We start from the raw sequence: 17,136 nt of genomic DNA on the forward strand, positions 1-17,136 counted from the left end.
GGAGAACACTTCAACCTCTCTAACCACTCAGTGACAGACTTGAAGGTGGCAATTTTGCAACAAAAAAACTTCAAAAACAGACTCCAACGAGAGATTGCTGAACTTGAATTAATATGCAAATTAGATACAATTAACTTAGGTTTAAACAGAGACGGGGAATGGTTGGGTCATTACACTAATTGAATCTATTTCCCCATGTTAAGTTATCCTCACACCTTCTATGGGTCATCTCGATTATCACTTCAAAAGTTTTTTTTCTCTTGCTGATCGTAGCTCATCTCAATTGATTGGCCTCTTACAGTTGGTATGGCTACTTCCACCTTTTCATGTTCTCTGTATGTATAAGTATCTTCTTTCTGTGTGTTCACTTCTATGCATCCGATGAAGTGGGCTGTAGCCCACGAAAGCTTATGCTCAAATAAATTTGTTAGTCTCTAAGGTGCCAAAAGTACTCCTGTTCTTTTTGCAGACACAGACTAACACGGCTGCTACTCTGAAACCTGTCATTACAAAGAGGATACAGGAGAAAGGAAAATAGATTAATTTTTAAAATAGAGTAAAAGCATCTCAGCATTATATGTTTGTATCATTTTGCACCTTAAACCATGTATACTTGTTAGGTAATTCAAATATTTTTTCTTTAATTGCAGTGGATGCTCTCGACTTCACTTTCATACTGGAATTTAACCGCGTGGCTTGGATACATCCCAGCAATAGCCATCTTTACTCAGTGTGTGAACTAAAATCCAAGACAAGAGATGAGGAGATTTGTCTACTGCAAGGTGGTTCTCGCCACCTCTCTGATGTGGGTGCTTGTGGATGTCTTTTTACTCTTGTACTTCAGTGAATGTAACAAATGTGATGACAAGAAAGAGAGGTCACTGCTGCCTGCTCTAAGGGGTAAGCCCAAGTTCTAAATTATGTACAAAGGTCACAGATTTGTTTGGAAGAATTTGTCCTGACCTGGAACTTGGACTGTGTTATGTTATGTATGTAAAATATCAGAATCTTAAGCATTCTGATTCATATTACTGTATTTGGTTCAGCTTGTTGGTTATGTTAATTTATCTTAGTATTAAATGATTAGCATATTAGCAGCTCTGACATTTTGGTATAAATAAAATTAAATATACAAGTCCCATTTACGTGGAAGTATTTGTGTAGGAGAAACCACAGTTCTGTGAAGAGTTTTTCATAAAGGAAAAACTTGACTGACATGCAAATCAGTTGATATGCAGAGTCTATGTAACTGCATTTATTATGGTACATGTTGAATTAAAAGTTTGGTTTAACTCTGGTCAGAAAACTTAAAAAAGAAATAAAAATACTTTAACCTATTCTTCCATACAAAGCCATCAGGATCATGTTTGATTTAACTGCAACTGCCTAGGAGGTAGAGACTGGCAAATATTTAGCCACCCTTTCTCCTCCTCTCCCCCGCACCCCGGCATCCACCCAAAAACCTCCCTCCCTCTAATGTTCATTCAGAAGATTAAATTATAACAGAAATAGTCATGGAAAGCAAATTTGAATGTGTAATTGTGAATATTTGTACTGCAAACTTGGTTCTAAAGTTTCTCGTTGGCTAAGAGAATAACATTGCTTCATCTGTCCTGTGTGTTCAAATAACACAATTCAAATGTAGACTGATACTTGTTCGAAAACAACCTCCCAGAGCAAGAATAAGTCATTGATATTTGAAAGGGAATTTTGATTAAGAGTCTCCAATGTATTCATTAATCAGTGGAAAATTAACAAACAGAAGAGGAAGTAAAATTCGTTAAATAAATTTTTCATTATGAATTAGTTGCTCACCTCTCCTAGGGAGTCTAGGTACAGCCTATGCAGGAGGCAAACTAGTTTGAGTCTCTAATGGGATTGGGACAAGTCCCATTTGACTACTATATTTATAATGTATCTTTTGCTGAGAGTATGCAGAAGAGAATGTACAAGGCCATCAGTTTTATAATAAATGCAGATGTGGATTAATGCACTGATCTGTGGACAAAAGTTGAGAATAAATCAGTCCTTCTGTCATTTGTTTTTGTTTTGTGTGTGTGTGTAAGGCTCAGTTCAATTGCTGTTTCTGCTAAAAGTTGAAATATCTCATGATGGATCACTTCAGTTTGGAATGATCAATTTGTCATTTGTTGAACTGATTCAGTCAGATCAGTTGCCAAAAGCAGTCAGGGCCTGAGTCAGCAAAAATCTGCCTGGCTTCTCAGCCAGGCTATGGAAGTAGACATAGTTTGCCTGTCTTTTTCTGAGTTTAGAGCTTCATTTATTTATAGTGAAATAAATAAATAGAATTCACTAATTAAATAATAAAGGTGCTTAAAGACATCCTAGGGATACATTGCTATATGTCTATTTTGATATTTTCTTATTTGTTTTAATTTCTTGCATTTAGGTTTTAGATCTGGGTAATCTAGTGTGTTTGATTTTAGTGGGAATACTTGATCAAGATCTGGCCTATTGTAACTAAAAATTGATTTGCCTTTATCGTGAGCTGCAGAAAGTAGAGCACAGATTACCTCTAAGGCAGGGGTTCTCAACCTTTTTCTTTCTGAGGCACCCCAGCATGCTATAAAAACGTCACAGCGCACAACTACTGTTTTTCTGCATATAAGAGCCAGGGCCAGCATTAGGGGATAGCAAGCAGGGCAGTTGCCAAGGGCCCCATGCTTCAGGGGACCCTACGAAGCTAAGTTGCTCAGGCTTCGGCTTGAGCCCTGGGTGGTGGGACTTGAGCCACCGGGCTTCAGCCCCATGCAGTGGGGCTTCAGCTTTCTGCCTTTGGCCCCAACAAGTCTAATGCCAGCCCTGCTTGGCGGCCCCCCTGAAACCTGCTCATGGCCCCACGGGGCTCCAGACCCCTGGCTGAGAACCGCTGCTCTAAAGTACAAAGTAGAGATTTCTCAAAAGATACTGTACTGTTGTCAGAACATGCCTTTCATAGATAATTATACTAATCTTAACTATTTTCTTGCTGGTTTCTTTGTAAAATAAAAAATGAGACAATTCGACAGTGGTTTTTGTTTTGGTGTTAAGTCTGTGCTTGTTTTTTTAATGTCAGTTTACTTAAGTTTTTTTTTCCTCTTCAGAATTTATATTGAAATGGATGCATCTGACCATCACAGGGCTAAACATTTTGCTAATTTGTATGGATTAGCTAAAGAAATTATTTTTAAAAACCCTGTACATAATCCACCAGATTTTATTTCATAAGCAATTTGGGTGACTAGACTGTAGTAGGCATCTTCTTGTAAACCGTGGTGTCTACTTTTCAAGATATTTAATATCCAGTTTATTGGATTTAATGTGTTATAGGTGTGACATGATTTCTCTGCAGAATTCTCCTCTTCTCTCCATTGCAATTGAAGCTATTAAACTTATAATGTAGTATTACTGCAACAGGGTGTCTGGGTTTTGTGGAGGAAGAGTTGTACAGAATATGTAATAATAACCTTCCTGTTCAGAATTTTGGCAAATACAATATAGAGTCATTGTGTGTGGAGGGGGGGGAGGAGGGGTACTCTGCTCCTAGGAAAATACTTGAAGTTGTAACAGTGTTCATTGCAGAACTGTAATAATTATATTCATGTTAAATGAGGGACCTAGGGACTCTATACAATTTCATTGGAAGATTTCTTGTGCATTGCATTTTTTTTTAAAGTCTGTTAAAATTACATTAAGCTTCTGACTTAAAGCAACAAAACGATGACAATCTAATTTCATCCTTAGCTGCTTGCTTCTGCCTAGTAATTGCAGTTTCTATGACTATAGAACCATGCCCTTTGAGACCCTCTACTTTACTTGGTAACCACATGCTGAGTGAAATCGAAGCAACTCTCTTAAACTGGAATTGCCTGGTTTAGTTGTTTTTAAGTGTCAAGTCTAATATGCTCTGTTAACATAGCATTTATATAAAAAGCTTTTGGTTTTAAAGACAGTACTGTACTGTGCAAACTACAGCAGTTAATTTGCTTAATGAATAGTTGCATAAATAATTGCTGCATACTTTTTTTTGTTTCTCTTCTCCTGACTGGCAGCTGTAACTTAGGGAATCCAAATGTCTGACACTCATATGGAGTTTTTGATTTCAGTAGTATTTCCAGAGTAGTCAAATCAGTATATAAATTGTATTACATAAATATCTACCTTCCAGAATAAAGATCACATCTGTTTTGCCATCAGCTTCAGTTGGAGCGGGAGTGGGCCTGTTGAATGCCCCAAATATTTTATTTAAAATATCCAGTAAGATGTGTTCACTCACGTATTTCAGATTCAAAATGTGGATGTACTAAAATCTTTTATTTCTCTTGTGCTGCCGCATAACACATTTAATCCTCTTGAAAATTATATGTTGTCAATTTTTTGTTTGAAATAGTCTACAATATAGGAAATATTTTAGAAATATTTTTAAGACTGTAGTTCTGCAAACTGCTACATATAGACAGAACCCTGAGGTCTGTTTGTGCCTTTACAGGGCAGGGCTGTTTTTTGTGCAAATATTTTAATTATATATAAATGTAATAAATTTTACATACTCTTGTACTATCAGCTATGCAAAATTTTAATAGTATATATCTAGAGTGCTTGTTAAATATCCACATTTTCTAACATTAAATTTTAAAAAATAAGTTTATAATAAGCACCACAAAAATGGAACAATGAAAATAAAAATAGTAAGTCTATAAAGACCCTTTTGCTCTACAAGTGTTGTCTAAATTTGTACTTGCATCTGCATATGACATCTTATTGTTTTAAATATTTTATTGATTGTGATATTCTTGTAAAATAAGTTTATGAATACCTCCAAAAGAGAGTGTAGAATAGCTGTAAAACATAAAAGCCAACACAGATAATTGATATACCTCTACCCATTATTTTATAAAATAGATTTTAAAAGGTAGACCAAGAATCCATGTATTAATTATTGTAAGGTCATTTAATCCATTACTCTTGTCGTTGATTAGTAGAAGGGAAGGACGACTTCTTCTGTATAACTATATTTTTAGCCATGGGTAAAATAACAAGTAGTCATTCCATGCCTTCTAATCTGTGATAATTGTTAAATCTCCTAAATTAAGGTGTCAAGTGTTCTTGTGCCAATTAAGGCATTACATTAAATTATTCCAAAAGTTAATACCAGCACAATTGTTGCTAAGCTGTGGGCAGTGGCAGTATGGAACAGCACATCCTTGTCTAGTATTATCCACCAGCATTTGGCTGTACATCTTTAGGTTTGCTGGCCAGTATAGTGGAGGCCAAGTGGTATGAAATAGTGTGTCTACTGTATTAGGTGGGATCAACTGAACGATCTCTTCATCTTGATGCAAATGTTATCCTAAACTGGAGTTGGTATTTGAGTAATGCTTTCTTTACGCCATATATTTGTTCTTGTATTTTGAGCAAGTATCTTGTTGGAGAGAAGACAGACAGTTGATGTGATCCAGTGGTTACTTTAATTAAGAATTTTCTTTTAAGAAATAGAAGAAAAAGGTAATTTGGGGTTCTTTAATTTTAAATGCTCGTAATTTGTTCTATCTGATTGCCTTAAATATTTAACCTCAACATCATCCTAAAGAAGCTTGCTGTTGCCTGTTCACTGAGTAGAAACAGATTTTGGACTAGTTCCTCATTTATTTGATAGACTCTGATGACACAGACTAGGTCTTTTGTAGAACATCTCCTTCTCCATACTGCCTGGGTGCCAGAAGATTCCAGAATTTAGAGCACTGGAGAAACAGAGCACCTCCTATAAACTGGGAGGAGTAATTGCAGGGTAAAAATCTTGTTCAGCGCCCAGTACAGGAGTCTTTTTGAAAACTTTAGCTGCCACACTCTAACATGTCTCTGCTGAGCATCTGTGAATTGAAACTTTTGGAGATTTATAACTTGTCCGGTTTGGGTGGATTTTCATGGGGAAAGTAAAAGGCTCATCCCTGAAACCAGGGATACCTCTGCCAGATCCCACCCCTAAATTTCAAGTCCCTGCTCCAAGAATGCTCCCTTCTCAATGAAATAGCTGGGGAGGGGGGAAGGGCAAAATAATCTATTTTTCCTAAACTAATATCTAGAAACGGCCAAACCGTTTTTGAGGTGTGTGTGTGTGTGTGGTGGTGGGGGGAGGGAAGTAGCCTGAGGCAGCCAGGAAAATTTCAGCCTCAAAGGTTAACATTTCAGAAAGTTATTATACGTAACTGAAAAAGGATTCTTAAAGCAAAGTGTTGGGCAACCTTAACTAGAATTGTAGCTACCATGTCTGCCTGTAGTTGAATAAATGCACACAAGGGCTGTTAACTTTGAACAGAATGTCCAAAATAAAACACACCTTTACCCCCACCCCCCCAATCTCTGTATACTGTCTGTTCTGATCTCCTGTTTGTGCCCTGTACTTTCTACTTGGGAAACCCCTTAATCTGAAGTCACTAGGTCTGGACCACATGCAACTCAGGGTATATCTACACAGCAGCTGGGAGCGTGCCTTCCAGTCCAGATAGATAGACTCGGGCAGCTGGCAAGCCAAAAATTTCTGTTTTGTTTCTCCTGAATCACATTTTTGCTTGAAACCCCTTCCTGTGAAAAATTTCATTTTTTTTTTTTGACATTTTGTCCCAGTTCAGAATGAAAACAGAGAATTTTTTCACAGGAAGGGGTTTCCAGTTTTTGGCCAGCTCTAGATAAAACCAGGTGTCTCCATCTCAAAATTCTCTTGCCTTTACTCGGTCAGTTTGTCAATCATTAAACATTAACTGGTGTCTTGTAGAAAACATTGAAAAAAAAATCTAATCTGCATTCCTCTTTCCCTTTTTTAAATTAATGGGATGCTGACATCAAATGGGAACTTCATTGCCTACAAGTTCATTTGCTTAATTTGCCTCAAGCCCTAAACATCTCTTTTTGAAATAATTAGATGCTGCTGAGATGTCACAAATAAGCATTACAACTGAAAGGGCTTGTTCCTGGTCCTGTTCAATTCAGTGGTAGTAGGAGTAGACCCAAACTGAAGAATAAGATGCAGGATTAGATGAATTTATAAGCATCACTGTTAGTAGCCTTAGTAATAAAAAAAAGGGGGGGAGGGAAGAAACAGAAAATATAACATAAGCAGAACTGTCGCTAAATACTTTTTATTATAGGTGGGGCTAAGTTGCCGACACTTTCTATTATAAGACACTGTTTTCAGTTGCCTAAAACTGCCAAACTTGTATGGGCTGAAATTTTCCATGCCAGGTGTCTGATTCAGACTGAACATTTTTGGAAAATTTCAGCCAGAATGGATCAGCCATTTTTGAAAATGAGGCTAAGGAAAAATACATGATTTTGCCTATGTTAAAAAATCCTAAAAGCTCTACTGCTCCCCTGCTTGGGAGCAGGGACTTGACATTTGTCCTTTGTGACAGGGATTTGTCTACTGTCACTTCTGTGAAAATCTGCACAAATTTGGCCAAAATGCCTTTGAAAAATCAGTTTCCATGTGTTCAGTAGAGACTTCTTGGTTTTTTTAATAGCAGAATTCCCTGTGGACTGAGCATGCTCTTGCCTGCAGTTGAGCAGTACTTTCTTTGCAACTGCAGCCTGGGGCAGCTGCAGGCCATACCATGTCTGGCACCTGAACTGAGAGCAGAAAGACTGTCTCTCTTGTGTTCTTGATGAACCCCTCCCACTCCCGTGGGCCTAGGCAACATGGAGGAGGAAGCTGCCTGATTCAAATACAGAGGAGATGAGAGCTAGATCTGTGGGGAGGGAAGTGGGGAGCTGATTAGGAAACAGAGTCTGGATGGGTTTAGGAGGGGAGACTTGGACTAGAGGCTAGCAGGTGGAGGAAGAGGGGAATTGGGAGACTGGGACTAGGTGGGTAATGAGACTGGAACTGGAAGCCAAGGAGGGAAGAGAAAGGACTGAGAGCCAGTAGGTGGGAAGACTGAGTCTGGATGAGTAGCTGGGGGGAAACTGGGACTGGTTGGAGAAGAACAACAGGTCTGAGAACCTATAGGGTGGGAGGAAGAAGGTGAGGGGAGACCAAACTGATGAGGAAATGTTATGCTGGGGGAGAACTAGAACTAGCTGAGCAAAGAGACTGGAACAAAGAGCAGGGGGAGGTGAGGAGATGGGACGGAACACTGAGCTTGGATGAGGAGCTGAAGGAGGGAGATTAGAACTGGGAGCCAATGGAGATGTGGGGGAGTTGTGGGGACTGGAGGCCAGGGTCATGGTCTTGGAGAAAGATTGAAAGAAGAGCCAGGATGGGAGAAACTGGGAATTGCTGGGCAAGAGAACTGGGACTGGGATGAGAAGCTTGAGAAGTGGAGACTGTGACGGGCTAGGTGAAGACAATGGGACTTAGATGAGAACTGGGCGTGGGTGGGAAAGAGACAGGAAAAGGTTAGAGGAAATGGGGCAGAAGGTGTCATGCTTAGGGGCAATGGGCAGAAGAGTTCTGTGCCCACTAGAACAGAATTAAAACTGCCTGTGCAACTTACTTAATTCCCTTTCTGCATTTGCATTATGATACAGTCTTTAATTACATGAGCATATACTATTTTTTCCATAAGACATCTTCATCCAGTGCACAGGCTGGATCTGCTCTAGGGATGAATCAGAGCATGGGGGTGAAACGTTCTCAGTCCTCTCTACATCAGGCAGTCTTCACAGTGGGCATTTGCTACCTTCATGGCAGCTATCGACGCACCAAATGTTTGCTCTAAGTCTGGGTTTAGGATCGCTCTCCAGAAAGAACTCCCAGAATTTTCTGCTTTCACGCAGCACATATGGCAGACTCCAGGGCTTTCTTTGAAGTGCTTGCACAGGATTTTTAAAATTTATTAGCTAAATGGCTCTCCAATTTTCATTGGCTTTGAGGTTTCTCCTCTTCAAAAGCTCTAACATAAAGAATCTCTTAAAAAAAATATTTTGGCTTTCTGAGGGGCGAGGCTCTAGCTTTTTTGCCACCCCAAGCACGGCAGGCAGGCAGGCTGCCTTCGGCGGCATGCCTGTGGGAGGTCCGCCGGTCCTGCGGCTTCGGCGTACCCGCCGCGGAATTGCCGCCGAATCTGCGGGACCCGCGGACCTCCTGCAGGCATGCCACCAAAGGCTGCCTGACTGCCGCCCTCACAGCGACCGGCAGGCCGCCCCCCACGGCTTGTCGCCCCAGGCACGCGCTTGGAGCGCTGGTGCCTGGAGCCGCCGCTGTTCTCCCCTCAGAAATAACAGATGGCGTCAACAGGCCTCAGAAACCTAACTCCCAGCCATCGTGTAGGTGAGGTCTGTGACAAGAGACTCGAGCAGGCTGTATCAGAGCTCCCTTCACTAAGACCAGGCAAGAATTAGTGGCATGGAACCAGAGGTAAGGTGTTTGGTTTTTTGTTGTTTCTTTTTTTCCCCAAAGCCCCCTTGCCTCTCCCCTAGACCTGGGGCCCCCATTCTCACAGCTTGCAGAGAAAACAAGAAAGTTTCACTGGAGCCTCCAGAATTTCGTAGGTGAGATCCATAGTAAGATCGTTGAGAGAATACAAAGCATTCCCTCCCACCCCCCAAGATGTTTTACCTGAACATGCCATGAAAGGTACCAGCTCCTGTCTTTTCTGATACCAATGAGTCATTTGTCTCCAATGGTTCTAGCTCACTCATTCTGTGTGCCCTTATCCAGTAGCAGGGAGCATAAGGTGAAGTGATTCAGATCCCCTACTCTCGGAGATGGACCTACTCTCCCAGCCTCTAGGCATCCTACAGGAGGTCATAAAGTGGCTACTATTTTCCTCAGGGTGAGATGCAGGATAGATGCCTGCTGACTGACCTTTTAATCTCTTTCTTTCCCTCACAGGGCCCTTCTCTACTCTCATGGGTTTGGTCTAGGGACTGGTGAATATGGCTCACAATTGGCTTTAAAAGATGCAACATAAACTCTTAAAACTTCTTGAGAGTCTCTCCTCTAGATCCTCTAGAAATTTCTCCTCTTTACAGCCTGGGCTTTGAGAAAGATACCTAAGCCTTTCAACTAAGCTCCACAGAAATAAATAGAAATTGGGGTCTAATTTCACAGCTGCTTGTTTTTGAAAATGAAACACCAACCTCCCCCTTCCCCAAATCCAACAACCTAAACCAAATACTTGCAAAATTGAAGACTTATGTAATTTTTCCTCACCTAGTTTGAAAGTGTGGTTGAGGTGGAAAGGGGATTGCCTACCACGACCTAATTGTACCTAAGGATTACCAGGTCTTCATTATGCTGTCTAAGGTTAAGCCTGCTACAGCCTCCTTAGTAAAGGGCATAGTCCTACCAGCTGTGGGAGTATTCCTGCCAAACACACAGACAGGAGAATAAAATCATCACTTAAACTAAATTTGGATACAGCAATCACAGTGCTGAAAGTATTGGCTGCAGTCTCTCTTATTGTGGATATCTGTGCTGAAATACGAAGCCACCATGAGAAGGCACAAAAAACAACCACCGCCACCCCTTGCCTCACTCCCCCCCCCCCCCCAAAAGGGGGGGAAACCCTAGATGAAATCTTCTTGAAATCAGATTTCCCTACCAGCTTTTCCAGGATTGATGCTTTACCTGATTCTCTGATCTGCTGTCCATTCAAAACTTCCATAAATGTATCCCAGGAACAACTATGGCTTGAAGACATTGTAATTGCAGGCTAACATATGATATCCTTGCAAACATTTTGTTGGTAAGCGGGGGAGTATACACACAGAACAGTCACTGGGGCATTAGAAAAGGGAATAAATCCCCCCCGCCTTCTTCCAGGGAGAGAATCTTCAAACTACCTCCTCTCAGTATGTATTCCCTAATGCACTTCCATGTTCCAGTGTAGAGATTACACTTTAGGAGGAGGGCATTGCTACTCCTGAGAGTTGAAATACCAAAGTTTGGGTTGTCTGGGAAACCATCCAACCTCTCTTATCTTGTTTGTTTGGTTTCCCAAGTCTGCGCAGATCCCCTCCCCTACACACCTAGAAGGGGTGCTTAAGGGTGGGCCCTCATTTAGGAGTGAACCATCACAGAAAAAGTGTACTTAAGCTAATAAAGGGAAAGATATTTTCAAGGACATGTTTATCTTTTGCCCAGAATAAATTAAAATATACCAACACTAACACCAAGACCATAGAATGGGAAGATGAAGAGTGCAATAGTCCAATTCCTACACATTTGAATGATAGAGCTAGTTCTGTTGAGAGACAGAAATTGTGTAAAGGGCACAAGAGATCAATATTCCAGATGGAAATGCTGAAATTCATCATTATAGCATTATCTTCCTAAAACTTCAGAATATGCAAGTAAGCCTCCTGGAGATCTTCTGAAGATATGATGGGGGAGAGTCACCCAGAAATACTTAAGCTTCTGCTACAAAAGGGAGTACTTTGTATTGAAAATACTTCTTTTTTTGGACTCAGCTTCAGCATGGGTGTTCACAAATGCCATAACATCCCTTCTTTCAAGTTAAAGGGATACACATCTACCCTTGTCTGATGACCTTCTTGTCACATTTCACAGGAGCCCCAAAGCTCTTGCTAAAAGCCTTTCAGAAACAAGGTTTTGAGTGAACAAATGGAAGGGCCAATTACTGCCCTTATAAAACTTCAGCGTCTAAATTATCATCCAAGACCATCTTTATTTCAAAAGAGAAATGGAAGAAGATAATGTCTGATTTTGTCAAACTTTACTATACCTCTCCTAAGATAAAATCTCCAAATCAGTTCCTGAGCTAATTGGTCTAATGTAGATACCATGCATAATTCTTGCTTTGCTTCCAGCCAGCAATTGCAGCAAATCCATATATAAAGATCTTGGTCCGGATCCAGTACTAGCATCTCTTGATGAACTCATTCTTAATAATACTTAACAGATATCTGATGTCCAGACCAGAGAAGCTGATCATCTGTACAGATACCAGGCCCAGTGTTGGGGGAACACATCTGGACTCCTAAATGGCCTGTGGGGGGAATCTCGCCAAAAGGGAAGACTTGGAATATAAATGGTCTCATGCTGTGATTCATCAACCTTACTCCTCTGTTTTCAGATGATTCTTCAGAAACATGATGCATATAGAACTGCTAGAAAGGCAGAAAACCAGTACTACTTAGAGAAGTCACCTGGTTTCTGTCCTGGGAGAAAACTCATCTGTTCCTCAGGGTTCTACACTGAGAATGAAAGTCCGGGTTGGCTGACTCAGCAGAACTCTCAGAGAACCAAGGACATTAGCTAGCCTTTCAGTGCATCACAGACCAGACTGAAAGCTCATTGATGTGCCTATTTGCATCCCAGCCCTCGTGGAAAACTAAGTTCACAGATAAGAGAGAATTTTCCATTTCTGTGCACTGAATGAGACAGTAGTCCTGCCCCCTCCTCCAAAAGTGATCATGTAATTAGCTATCAGAATTGAAACAGGACACTAGATGGGGAAGGCTCTGTGTCACTACAGAACATTCTTTCCCAGGTATCTGCCTGGTGGGTCTTACCCACGTGCTCAGGGACTAACTGATCGCCATATTTGGGGTTGGGAAGGAATTTTATCCTGGGTCAGATTGGCAGAAAGCTTGGGGTTTTTCATCTTCCTCTGCAGCATGAGACATGGGTCACTTGCAGATTTAAACTAGTGTAAACAGTGAATTCTCTGTAACTTGAAGTCTTTAAACCATAATTTGAGATCTTCAATTACTCAGCCAAAGGTTAGGGGTCTATTTCAGGAGTGGGTGAGGTACTGTGGCCTAATGTGTAGAAGGTCACCCTAGATGATCACGATGGTCCCTTCTGACCTTAAAGTCTATGAGTCTGAGTCTGTATATGCACAAATGGATCAAATTAAGATTGCTCAGGAACCTATTTCCTAACTTTTGAGTACTTGACTTTGCAATGTTAATAATTAATAATGTTTTTTAATTAAGTTTTTTGTTTGTAATATATATACATACAATGCCAGAAGCTCTTTACTGTTGTAACTTTTTTTGTATTTAATCTGCATGCACATTTTATATCCTCCCCAGCTCCCCAAGATGTAGGCTAAAGTAGTAAACACTATGCTAATGCTAATTATGTTGAGTACCATAAATAGAGGGTAATGGTACTGAAGTAGCTAGACAAATTATTAAAATATTATTTTGGAGGAGAATTTTCTCAATGTGACAGTAACTCTACTTTATTCAAACTGATCAAGTACTCCTATTTTTAAAGAGAAACAGGCTGTGTTGTGATCATGTGAATCAAGTTAATGAAACATTTGGATGCTGTAATAAAAGTTTGGGGTTATGGCCAAGTTTAGAAAATGAGGCATTCATTTCAGTAGTTTCCATAGAAACATGTTTATCTGACAAACTACTGTATGCATTGGACACTCTACATTTACAATGGTAGCACATATTTTTAACAACATACCATATGGGTATAATAGATGGATGAAATAATATTTATGTTAAACAGAAATCTTGTCACAAATTTGTTGACAAATAAGATTTAAAACATTGATCTGGATATTGTGAAAATGCATTAAGTTTATAGGTCTTTGCTATATACCTCATGAAATAGAGTTTCTAAAGGTTGAGAGAAAACTGTTACATAGCCACCTTCTCTGATTGTGCATTTAAAAATAAATGGAAGCTCTGACTGAAATTTTTAGAGTACCTATCAAGGTATGTCATTGTGTTTTCAAGTAGTGCATGGAAATATATCATAGGACTTATTATTATTTGTAACTGTAGAAGTGACAATTTATTTGTTACTAAGTTACTTATTTTTAAAGATATTGAAAGTATGACTGCCAAGCAGCTTCTTTTGTCAAAATGAAGGAATTATTTATTGTGGGATAGGTTTTAATAAGCAAATATTGTATTGGGAACCATGGTTTATGTTTATGTCTCTTGGAAACACTGTTACCATAAATACTGCTGCTTGAGCACTAAATAGTGCTTCTGCAGTCTCATTTATCACCAGTTGCAGCCGGTGGCCAAAATAAGTGATGGGGTTGGCGATTAAATATTAAATACCCTTTCACTATTCTCTAATAAAATATTTCTGAGCTCTGAATCTCCCCACATTCCACCATTGTTTTTGATTTCCTAAATAAAATTAAGCAACCAACTAAACAATTTGGTGCTCTGTCTCCTCCCTTGATAACTATATTATACCCCAATAGCTCTTCTGCTGCAGCTCCCACCTCTGCTCCCCTAATGCTATAAATGAACAGGTTTCCCCACCCACTCTGCTCTGCACTAATAAAGAAGGCACTTGCATGTCTGAGAGGTAACTGCTGGTTTTTGACCAGTCCTAATGCACAATAAAGGCAAACCTGATGTGCTCAACTCCAATGCATGTCATGGAACACAACACATAGGAGTTCCTGTCCTTCCCCAACACACACAAAACTGGAAATTGAGAGGTACAATAGAAAAAAGTTCAGGCTTATATTAATGTGCATAATACTAACGCTATACCAATTATTAAGTTGTCATGTGACTATTCTTTTAACGTTCCACTGTTTGGTATAGAAAAGAATGATAAATACTTTCCAGTGGGAATGTCTTCTCATTTGATGAAGGTTTTTAAGTTCAGTTAATATTAATGTGACTTGCTATGTTAATGGGAGCTTAGGGAGTGATCTCTGAATCTCTACAATGGATCCCTTACAAAATGTTCCCTATGATACCTTACGTTACCAGTCTTCACTTTTTATTGTCTGTCTTAGAGTTTTGTACTTCTGCCTGTCACTGCAGTATCTGAGAAACTTCCACATAAAATCGATAGCAATAGCAAATTTCCTAATGGACTTCATGGAGTCTCTGGCGCATTTCTCTTTTTGGGGGTAAAAACTCTGCTTGGGGAATGGATCATACCAGTGAATTACCATGTTGTAATAATATTCTGATACCTTTGGAGCCATTATGATACCCACATTCACTGTGGTGCAAAGATGGAAGTCAGCATATCTTATTCTTAGAATTTTTCTCCAGAATATATTAGAATGATACAGCTATAATATAGTCTAATTGCTGGCCTGGCACCCATCCCCAAATCTGTAAACAAAGTACCATTTATGTTATCAGTGGACAACTGGCTGTTAATACTATTGTGATAAGAGCTTACTGCCATTATGTTTTATATAAAGGATGCCAGCTTTAAAGGCTGTGAAACATTTATAACAGCTGGTAGTCTGAGGATTTTGTTCAGCAGCGAAGTCCCAATGCTGTGCTGGGTAATTTTCCTTTCATTTACATACTTTACCAGCCTGCATTTGCAAACCTCAGCCCATGTTCCTGAAATCCGAACATGGATTGTGGTAGTTTGCATAGCTGAGAAGCCAGGGGAACTGACTTCCTGACCCCAGCTTACCACCACCTCAGCAGCCATTCCCTTCTCCTTGAACAAACCTTCCTAAACACACTTAAAGTAAAGATGATGGCCCTGGGGGTAAGAAGAATCAGCTATAGGATAGTTTCTCTTACAGGTTCAAGTTCACAAACTCCAGTCTCTAAGAGTATCTGCAGGGAGCAGATTCACTTTCAGTGCCTATAAACAAAGCTGTAGGGTTCAGTTTGAGATTCCCTTTGCAAACCCTGTCCTGCATTTGCACAACACTAAGAACCGCAGCAGGTGAAATCTCAGCCCCATTTGAAGTCAATGGTAAAACTTCACCTGATTTCAATAGGACCAGGATTTCACCCCAGATTTTTCTGTTCATTTCTTTAGGTGGGGTAAAGTACGGGAAGGAAAAATGGGAAAAGTAATATTGAATACAAATTTCATATATTCTGAAGCGATGGCTGGAGTTTTTGGAAAATGTAGGGTATTCAGGGTCTTTAAATGGCGGAGGAATTCCACTGTGTCTCTGCCTGCCCGTCCCTTCCCCACAAACATTATGGTGGTACCTTATTTCATACTGTATAGTGGTGCAAACTTTAGCTGGGAACAAAACCCTGGGTCTGAATATATCCAAATTTATGGTTGTTCAATATACAAACCTGGATCTAAGTCACAATTTTAAAAATGACGTACCAACATAATGGATCAGACACCCCCAAGTCTAGGAAAGATTGAAATCTATATCTGAATTTTGCAGTTTCAGTACTCTGTGCTAAAATGTAAGTCTGATCCCGTTCTTCCTAAAGACCATAGGAGTTTCATAATGGACTTCAGTAAGAGCAGGATCATATCCTTAGTTGATCCCCTGGCTTTTGAACAATAGATCTAAATTATACAGCAGAAACATTGGAATTGTGGCACTATCAGTTTCAGGATCTTTTGGTGCTACTGTTACATAAATAAATTAAATATAACTTATATTTTAAAATGCCCCATATTTTCAGTTTTCAGTATGGTGCAGGTTTTGTTTATTATTGCACTGTAGAAGTTGTTAGGGGGAACCCGTTTATTCTGGCAGCTGACAAGGGGCTTTGGTGTCTCTGAAGGCATGGGAGTCTTCATCCCACAGAAGCTGATTGAAGCTTTATATATGGAGGAGGAGGCGTATCTTCTCTTTTCTGCTCCCTTTTGGGAAAGGAAAGTGGTGAAGTTAAATTTGGCAAACAGGAGGGGATTGTATGCCCCACTGCCCACACTAGCAAGACTTTATAAAAAATGACCTGCCCCACTGTACCTCATAGATTCATAGATTTATGATTCATAGATTCTAGGACTGGAAGGGACCTCGAGAGGTCATCGAGTCCAGTCCCCTGCCCGCATGGCAGGACCAAATACTGTCTAGACCATCCCTGATAGACATTTATCTAACCTACTCTTAAATATCTCCAGAGACGGAGATTCCACAACCTCCCTAGGCAATTTATTCCAGTGTTTAACCACCCTGACAGTTAGGAACTTTTTCCTAATGTCCAACCTAGACCTCCCTTGCTGCAGTTTAAACCCATTGCTTCTTGTTCTATCCTTAGAGGCTAAGGTGAACAAGTTTTCTCCCTCCTCCTTATGACACCCTTTTAAATATCTGAAAATTGCTATCATGTCCCCTCTCAGTCTTCTCTTTTCCAAACTAAACAAACCCAATTCTTTCAGCCTTCCTTCATAGGTCATGTTCTCAAGACCTTTAATAATTCTTGTTGCTCTTCTCTGAACCCTTTCCAATTTCTCCACATCTTTCTTGAAATGCGGTGCCCAGAACTGGACACAATACTCCA

The 17,136-nt window shown here is 40.0% G+C and overlaps 1 protein-coding gene across 1 annotated transcript in view; it reads left to right on the forward strand.

Annotated features, from left to right (window-relative positions):
• The first annotated feature begins 653 nt into the window (after nucleotides 1-653).
• The window catches only part of GALNT13 (polypeptide N-acetylgalactosaminyltransferase 13), a 309,560-nt gene continuing 293,077 nt past the window's right edge, over nucleotides 654-17,136 (forward strand). The window contains exon 1 of the mRNA XM_029910591.1: nucleotides 654-900. Within this exon, the coding sequence (XP_029766451.1) occupies nucleotides 759-900 (142 nt within the window). The 5' untranslated portion in view covers nucleotides 654-758. The remainder of the gene's footprint in view (nucleotides 901-17,136) is intronic.

The sequence above is a fragment of the Terrapene carolina genome, unplaced genomic scaffold (genome assembly GCF_002925995.2).
Source record: "Terrapene carolina triunguis isolate 2854851 unplaced genomic scaffold, T_m_triunguis-2.0 Scaffold62, whole genome shotgun sequence".
Classification (NCBI taxonomy): Eukaryota; Metazoa; Chordata; order Testudines; family Emydidae; genus Terrapene; species Terrapene triunguis.